Source organism: Mesoplodon bidens, assembly GCF_964165515.1.
Source record: "Mesoplodon bidens genome assembly, chromosome: X".
In the NCBI taxonomy this organism is placed as follows: Eukaryota; Metazoa; Chordata; class Mammalia; order Artiodactyla; family Ziphiidae; genus Mesoplodon; species Mesoplodon bidens.
In genome coordinates, this window is record NC_138163.1 from 26,129,077 (window position 1) to 26,138,721 (window position 9,645).

The window sequence follows — 9,645 nt, forward strand, 5'->3', positions numbered from 1 at the left end:
GAATGCTTTGGGAATGAGAAATGCATATTCAAATTTGAAAGGTGTATTCTCATTGGTTTTCAGGTTTTTCTAATTCTTGAAATAATGAAAGCATGAATGGTGGAAATATAGGATCCAGAGGGTGATATAAAAGGCTCACAAGTACTCATTAAATTATCTTACTAAAGAATTAATAACCTGGGTTTCTGGGTTCTCAAGTTTGTAGGCATGCTTCCCAAGGGCCAATTTCTTGTTTGCCCCGCAAAAGATGAGGTTAAGCCTCATCATTTTGCAGAAATGTGGGTATGGCTTGAGAAATCTCACTCCAGGAGACCCTTTTACAAAACACTGCTCCCACCCTGAGTATGTGTCAAGCTCCAGAAAATGGCAGTGAAAGAATATTTTCCCAGATTCTCCCACTGGAAGCAAGGCCCTTTTCAATTGTGGTGTTTACACAGAGACATTTAGAGTCTAAATTGTTTAGGTACAGTGAGTGCTTACATCCTTTTGTCCCTGAGAGCACTGACCACAATACCTGGCATGGAGCAGACACTGAGGAAATCATAATCAGCATAGGGCAGATGCTCAGCAAATACTCAGTGACCAAGAAGATCAATGTAAAGTGAATTAGTAAATTAACAACAAAGCAGACATTTCTACCAGGAGTATTTTTGCCTTATGGCCAGCTTCTTGACACCATAGGTCATGCCTCCAAATCTGATACGAGTATTGCAACTTTATGAGTTTCTGGCTATACTTTGAGATCAGCAGCTAGCCCAGTGTGTTGTGCTAGTAGGTGATCAATCAAACTTACTGGACTGAGTCTGTGGGTAAAATGAGAGAAAAGTACCTTGGCTTTCATAACTTTTGAATGCAGTCATCATCCATATGTTTTAAATCTGGTGTAGGCTACATAGAATAGTCACAAAGTTCTCCCCAGTGGAGTTTGAGAGAACAGATACATTTTAGTTTAAAATCTTCCCAAAAGACTAACAATCAAAGGAAGCCCTAAAAGCCTTTGAGTGATGAGGCAGAATCAAGAAAGGGGATTTAAGCTTAAAATGTGCTAGGAAGTGAGCAGTCGTTAGACTGCTCAACTGTGCATCAGCAATTATGGTTCTTAATCTTCACTGCCCATGCTCAGTGGGTTCAAAGAAGTCTCCTTAATTCTGGAATGAAATGTAAGCAGGTTGAACTGGGAAGAAGGTATAACAAATAGGGCCATTGTTTTGGAAACACACGTCTCTTAACTGTGTTTTTGAAAGCAGAGGGTGGAAATGCCATGAGGGTCTAGATTATTTCAGCTATCATTAGAAAGAATGGACAACAATTTTTGATAAATACAGATCAGCTGGGATCACAGCATTTTTAAATGCAGACTAGAAGTTGTTCTGGGGTTGTATAGGTTCTCTCAAGTGGTTGAAATAGGAGCAATTAAGACATTTTTTGTGGAGAGGAAATAAACTCTTACGTAGCATCTATAGTAGGAGAGTGAACTATAAATAATCCAGACACTCGAGTTTGCTGTGGTGCTTGAAAGTTTTTAGGGCCTCGTTTCCACTATGATAAATATGATCATTCTCTCACTTGGACGTATATGCACTTTTTTTATGTGGATGGGTGCAATCCCTACTTTACTGAACATAGGTTGATAGATAAAATACTTGATAAAACAAAAATCTCATTAATGTATGCTCCACCAGTTTTGAGTTTTTGATAATTTGGATAGGGATTGAGCAGAAGTTTCATTTAGTATTATTCATAAAGACAGGGTTTGCTGAGCAAGTTAATAACATAGACAAGATTCAGGAAGAATATTTAACTATGCAGGAGAAAAAACTTCCAATCAATTCTTGGACATATGCTTTCTCATATAAACATTTGTAGTGCTAAGTGTTAAGCTATTCATTAATTCAGATTGGTTCACTACAGAGTTATTCAGAAATCTTAAATTTTGAGTGATTGAGTACACCCAATCCTTCCCAGCTGGCTTTGAGTATGGGGAGCTAGCTCAGGTTATGTGGACCCTGGGGCCAGAGCTGGAGTTAGCCAGTTCTTTGATACCTGCTTTAAGCAGTGGTAGTTAGGTCCTCACCCCACATGGGGTAGAATGTATGGAGTTATTACCCTGGTGCCACATGAAAGAAAGGAACATAACAGGATTTGGAAGGAGGTAGATTGAACTCTCCACCTGTTATTGGGTTGAGGGCTGCATAGGGCCTCTCACTTTCTTATTCACTTATTGTGCTTGCCTCGTGGGGTCATTCTATGACAGGAGGATTAGCATATTATATATATATATATATATACACACACACACACACACACACACACACACACACACACACATTTGAGACACTGTTCATTGTGCTCTTCAGCTGTGTACTGAAAGTCTTCCAAGTGTTTAATGATTTCAGTTGAAGTGTGGAAATTAATCAGAATGGAGTCTAGTATTGCAGTGGAAAGAAGATTTAGTGTATGGGAGTAGAGTTTGAGTTCTATCCAGGCATTTCTCTGATAGCGTAAATAATTTTTCTTGATTTTCTTTACAGTAGCGGTCTTGCTTTGGGAGTCAAGACTCTGCCTTCATGCAACCGTGGACAGTTCTCGAAGCATATCGGTTTTATCACTAAAGAGCTGGATATCCAGAGCCTGAAGAGGCTCTAGGATAAAACTAACACTTGAAACAGGATCATTCTACATAGAGAACTAAGAACTATTTCTTTGGTGTTGTCTCCGAAGGTGAATTGGCCAACAAATTGAAACTTTAAGATTGTCGATAATTCAGGATACGTGTATTTTATTTGTAAAGAAATCATGGCTGCTCTAATGGTACATGTTTTTGTCCAGATATGGGACATGAGAAGAGTGCTGTCCGAAGTGAGAGAAGCATACATTGAAACAGTGGAAAGAAAGGGGAAAATGATATTGGTTGTCTATTACAGTACTGGAGAATACCTAACTTTTCAGCTAAGTAACAATATTAAAAACATAGTCTTTAGACCCAAGGGAGAAGACCAAAATTGTCTGTATTTAAGTTTAGAGACTAATGAGTTATTGTTTATTGAAAGATTATCCTCCAGAGATGCCAATAATTTGAAGATGTTCCTGGATAGAGTCCATCAAAATCATCTTCCACCACCCGTAAGACCTGATGGGGATGGGAGTATCTTTGCCAGTACAACAACACAGAAGGCACGTGGCAAAACTGCATCTCAGAAAATACGTAAGATGTCAAGTAGTCAGTCTTTTGAGAAAGAAAGAGATGAAACACCTGATGATAAGGAGATGCCTTTGTTTGCATCAAAACCATCAACATCTACCTGCACAGAGTTATTAGAAAATAGATATGGGAAGGGGAAAAGGAGGCCATCATCTGGCTCAAAGATAAATAAGGATTTCCTGAAAAAGAATACCTCTGCGAGAGGAAAGTTATCAAAGAAGAGCCCCTTGAGAAATGTAAGCCACAATGAGAAGGAAAAATTAAGGTTAAAATGGTTAAAAGAGAAAAATAATTTGGAACTTGGACCTTCATTCAAGATCGATTCTACTGGAAACCCTTACCTAGATGTCACTGATCTTCTCCAAAGAGCGTCTGAGAAAATATATTTAGCATTTCTGTCAGAATCAAAGTATGGTGAGGACGACCCAGAGTGGGGCAAACTCAAGATGACCTTTGACTTTTACCTAGAGAAACTATTGCAAGGCCTCCCCAATTTGGGAAACACCTGTTATATGAATGCAGTTTTACAGTCCTTGCTTTCGATTCCATCGTTTACTAATGATTTACTCAATCAGGGCTTCTCATGCGGTAACATTCCCCATGATGCACTTAGCGTATGCTTGGCACAGCTGCTTGTTTTGAAAGATATTTATAACGTAGAAATCAAGGCAAAGTTACTTGTGAATATTAAAGAAGCCATTTCAAAAGTTGCAGAGATATTCTCTAGCAACAGGCAGAATGATGCATATGAGTTTTTAGGTTATTGTTTAGAACAGGTGAAACGAAACATGGAACAATTAAACACAAGTTGGAAGACTAAAATTGAATCTGAGGAAGGACATTTACCTCAACAGGTTTCTGCTGGTAGTGATGACGCCAAGGTGCTTGTTTGCCCTGTCTCCAGTAATTTTGATTTCGAGTTGCTGCACTCAGCTATTTGCAGAGGCTGTGAGAACGTTGTGTGTAAGACAGAAATATGCAATTCTCTTTCCATCGGTATTCCTCAGGGAGCACAAGCGTTTCCCTTGTCTATTCAATCTAGTCTTGATCTTTTCCTTGAAGCAGAAGAGATTGAGTATACTTGTGAGATGTGTAATCACAGGCGTTCTGTTCTAGTGTATTCATTCAATAAGCTACCCAGGGTCCTTATTATTCATCTGAAACGCTATAAATTTAATGAGTCTTGGTCCTTAAAGAAGGATGACCAAGAAGTCATTATTTCCAAACATTTAAAGTTATCTTCCTATTGCAGTGAAATTACCGAATCACCGCTTCCCTTAAGCAAGAATGCACCTCTTAGGGATTTCCAAGTCTTAGAAATCTTTAGGATGAACTCTGAAGCCATGAGTTCATTGACAGCTTCAACAAAGCAGACCTCGCAATCCAAGGATTCTTTGGCTCCACACATTAGATCAGAAAAAGAGTCTGAACCACAAAAACCCCAGACTCTTCATAAAGCTTCAAGCTTCAAGCAGCAGCAAAAAGACCTGGGAAAATATTCTAAACTAAATATAATAGAGTCCACATTGGCAAACTCAGGACATGGAGCAGCCATTGCAAGAGAGCTATTAGCAGTAGGCTTAATGATGAATCTGGAAGACAGCTCCCTTTCTCTGAAAGGTACACCCACCAGCAGCCCAGATACATCTCGCAAAGTGGGTGAAAATCGAAAAGTAAAGAAATACAAGAGAACCAAGAAGTCTACAGATTTTGCGAGCGTGACTGAGACCACCAAAGAATTTTGTAAAGGTGAAGACCCCAGAATTTCAGAAGAATCTTGCGAAGTGCCTGAAGAGACCCAGCAGTGTGGCAAGATAAGGCTCTGTGAACGAGACCTTTGCCTGACACTGCTTCAAAGCATTCCAAAGCCAGATACCCAGTGTTACACGGAGAGATGCAGACCTACGGAATTAAATTTCCAGGGAGCCAAGGTGAATCCCCCAGGTGCATTGGGTTCCAATAAAGACCCTGGAAACAAGGGCTCTCCAGATGCGGAGAAGATAGAATCTTCAGCCAAGAAACCAAAAAGAGAAGCCAAGATGGGAGATAGTCATGACTATCGGCTCATTGGTGTTATCAGCCATCTTGGAAAGAGGCCTACCACCGGACACTATGTCAACGATGCCTACAACTTTGAGAGGCAAGAGTGGTTCTCTTACAATGATCTGCAGGTATCAAGTGTCCAAGAGGCCCAAATGCAGGAGGCTAGGCTTTGCACCGGGTACATCTTCTTTTACATGCACAATGATATCTTTGAAGAGATGTTGGGAAGGGAATAGAACTCCCAGCCTCATAGCACAGAGGAAGGAGTAGTAAAAGTAGACTGAGGAGTAGTAAAAGAAGTAGTCTCCAGCTCACATACATCCCCTTAACAACCTCTTTGACTATCACTTCCTCCATGGAAGGAAAACTTTGAACTCTAGCTGAACATGAAGAGGCAGTTATCATCTACAACCAAAGTTAAGCAGAAACACTTACTTAGAAATAAATAACTGTTCTAACCCTGATACAAAAACCTCAACCCCACAGTTCCAGCTGATAAACATTCATCTCTCCTACTAGACCAGAACTGTGCTTTCCACATTCTAATGCTGTGGACTTTAAGTGTGGTCCTCAAACCAGTACCATAAGGAACATGGAAGGGCTCGTGAGAAACGCAATTTCTTGATTCCACCATGGACCCACTGATTCAGAAACTCTGGGGAGGGAGGCTGCAAACTGATGGAGAAACACTTTTGTAGTGAGTGAAGTATCTTGGTGCTGTTGTATATTTGAGTTGTTTATGTTTTGTAAAGGCGTTTGATTGCATTTTTTGTTTCTTATATTCATGTATGCTTTTCCTTCGTATACTTATTATGATCAAAACAGGCACACACAATTATTCTTCTGATGATCATACTCAGCAATTTGATGGGAAAAAATAGTTTCTGAAGTCCTGGCAAAACAAATGACAAAACCAGTTGCTGAGCCCCTGGCAATAAAACAATAGTTGCTGGGGTCCTGGCAATAAATACTAAATGAAGCTTGTAGTTTATGAATCTTCCTGGGCATACATAGATGAGACTGAACACCATATCAAGTCTCCAAATTGTTTGCTAAATTCCTCCTTTTCCTCAATGCCAAAGGAGCTATATACCGTCAAGTTTAAACCTTGAGGATGGGGAAGTTGACTTGCCCTCAAGAAATTGAACACCTTTTCCTGTTTGTCTGCTAGCAAACTCTTCTTTGTGATCTAAGCCCACCGTGCCATTTTGGTCTTTTCAGAGGGGCACTTGCATTGCCTAAAAGGAACATTGATTACCAGAACTTCATCTGAAGCCTCGGACAATCTTCACTCAACATTATAAGACTAATTCCAAATTCGTTTATGTATCTGTACCTAACAGTATGGCAGCCTTATTCCTTGAATTAATAAACAATGACTGCTTTAAAGTGTACTTGTAGGATTGGAAAGTCTTGTTACTGATTTGATACAATGTCAAAAAACTTGTGCCTGGATATGATCTGCTTCTGGGTAAAAGCCTGATGGATCCTGAGGTGGTCATATTCTGTAATTCATGTGATTCAGGGATTTAGTAAATCTGATATTAAGCTCATGCCTTCTCTGTAATTTATTTAGCCTTTTGCTGTCTTTGCGGCAGTGAGTCTGTAATGCCTTGTACCTTTGTTATTAACAAATGACATATACTAAGAGGCTTTCTCACATCATATAAAAGGATTGAACTTTCAGTCCCACCTTTACCAAAATGGGCATGTCCCCTTGTGTATGGGGTACAGTTTTAGTACACCTGTATTAATCCAAGAGCTTGTTGATGCTCTTAATCCTGGATGCCCTTAAAGAGGTGAACCGGGAATTCAGTGGTGTGGGAAAGTTTAAAAATGTCCTCTAGAGATAGGAGGGGGAAGATGGCGGAAGAGTAAGACGCGGAGATCACCTTCCTCCCCACAGATACATCAGAAACACAGCTACACGTGGAACAACTCCTACAGAACACCCACTGAACGCTGGCAAAAGTCCTCAGACCCCCCCAAAAGGCAAGAAACTCCCCACGTACCTGGGTAGGGCAAAAGAAAAAAGAATAAACAGAGACAAAAGGTTAGGGATGGGACCTGCACCAGTGGGAGGGAGCCGTGAAGGAGGAAAGGTTTCCACACACTAGGAAGGCCCCTTCACGGGCAGAGACTGCGGGTGGCGGAGGGGGAGCGCCTCGGAGCGGCGGAGGAGAGCGCAGCAACAGGGGTGTGGAGGGCAAAGCGGAGAGATTCCCGCACAGATGGGTGCCGACCGGCACTCACCAGCACGAGAGGCTTGTCTGCTCACCTGCAGGGGCGGGCGGGGGCTGGGAGGTGAGGCTCGGGCTTTGGTCAGACCGCAGGGAGAGGACTGGGGTTGGCGGCGTGAACACAGCCTGAAGGGGGCTAGTGCACCACGGCTAACCGGGAGGGAGTCCACGGGAGTCCGTGAAAAGGTCTGGAGCTGCCTGAGGGGGTGGCTGTTGGGGGCGGGGCTAGAACTCCACCTTGTCCTGCACGGACACAGTGCTGTTGCCCCCCTGCACATGATGCCCAACCCCTGGTGCCAGGTGTGAACCTTCTTGTACCACACACGCATCGCCACCAAAACAAAGAGGTGATCAGGGTCACCTGGATGTCACGGTCCCAGTGCTGCTGGCCGGCCACCGAAATTTTCAGTGGGGGAAATAATCCACTCTCGGTTACAGAAACATACTTTGCTAAGACTTCTATTTTGAAATATTTTTACTGGGCGGGGTCAACATAGAGAGCAGAACTATAACCAGGTGGACCGAAGATGGATGAATGTACATGCTAGAGAGTGATGTTCTGGCCCAAGGTCCCTGTCACTGACATGCATGAACCTGTCTGAACTGCAATCACCCCATAACACCATCTAGTGGTCCTTACTGTTGTCTACTTAGCAGATGAGGCATGAAAATAAGAAGGGAAGGAATGGGAGTTTGGGATTAGCAGAGGCAAACTATTATATATAGGATGGATAAATAACAAGGTCATACTGTACAGCACAGGGAACTATATTCAATATTCTATGACAAATAATGAAAAAATATGAGAAAGAATATATATATATATAAACTGAGTGACTTTGCTGTACAGAAGAAATTAACACAACATTGTAAATCAACTATACTTCAATAAAATTTAAAAATAAAATAAAACATGTACAAAACAAAAACAAACAAAAGAAGTGCTTGCTTGATATCCTAGCCATCTCTTGCTGAAGGTCGCACCAGCAACTGGAATATTATGGTTCTCCAGTCAGCATTCTTTATACAACTTTACACCAAAAAAGCAACACTAAATAAAATTAAAACAAAGGGTATCACATTACAATCTTTGGGCTTAATTGGAATATTAGAGTAGAACATCTCACATGCTCAGCCTCTGTTATCAGACTGTGTCCAATCAGGAAATAGAAAATACAGTTATTTAAACAGGAGAAGTTCAATATAAATAATGATTAACCTATGATAAGAGTAACTGTAGAATGTAAGAAAAATCTATATTATATCCTAGGGTTGAGGGAGAGTATCCCAGAACAAATTTGGAAAGAGGCCCCAGTTTCCAGAGCTGGGGTTCAGAACTTGTTGAAGATGCACTTACAGCCTACTGGATGGCAGAGAAGTTTGCTGGTTGGCCTGAGCCACCATGGTCTGCGGTCACTGGAGTGCAGGTTGAGTGCAGTCAGGATGCAGACAGGCCTCAGCCAGGGCACGGATGCACAGGCACACAGAGGAAGCGGAGTCTCCACTGCTAACCCTCCAGGGCACAAGGAGGGCTATAGCCAATGGCCAGGAATGCAGTCATGCAGAGGGACTGAGGGTGTTGATGTGGCAGGAAGCCTGCAGTGTGTGGAAGGGCTGTGGGATCCAAACCTGGGAAAAGCACATGATCAAAGGGAATCAAGGGCACATGGTGTCCAGGTGGGGATGGCAGCAGGAAAGTCATCTCCAGGCCAGGCCAGGCCAGAACTGTGAAGTCTCAGGAATCACATAGTTTGGTTCCACAGCTGGGTTACTGCACCACTAGATTCTTCTCACCATCACAGCTCACACTGCTAACCCACCTCAACAACTGGAAATGGCAAGAGAACCCTTTCCACTTGCAATGTACCTCTCGCACCCTCTACTGAGAAAACTCAACTTGTGCTTGGTGTAAAGGAGAAATGCCTAAAGGAATTCTGTCCACTGTCACAGAGCAGGTACTGAAGGGTAAATTTGGAGCTGAGAAGCAGTACACTGGTAACTGGCATGGCCCATCTCTTTGGTTACTCAGCTTCCCTATGCACCCCTACATACATTTGAACTCTCATACAGCAGCAAAACAACTCCATATTTCTACCTAACGGATACACCAATCCTTTTATATGTTTCACTGTTCCCCCAAGTTAGATGACTCAGTCCCAA

The 9,645-nt window shown here is 42.0% G+C and overlaps 1 protein-coding gene across 1 annotated transcript; it reads left to right on the plus strand.

The window, feature by feature from the left end:
- Positions 1 to 2,838: 2,838 nt before the first annotated feature.
- Positions 2,839 to 5,481, plus strand: USP26 (ubiquitin specific peptidase 26; the record flags this gene model as incomplete). The annotated part of the gene is made up of 1 exon (XM_081222988.1): positions 2,839 to 5,481. The coding sequence occupies one exon, from the start codon at positions 2,839 to 2,841 to the stop codon at positions 5,479 to 5,481; it is 2,643 nt and encodes an 880-aa protein (XP_081079114.1).
- Between the last annotated feature and the right edge of the window lie 4,164 nt (positions 5,482 to 9,645).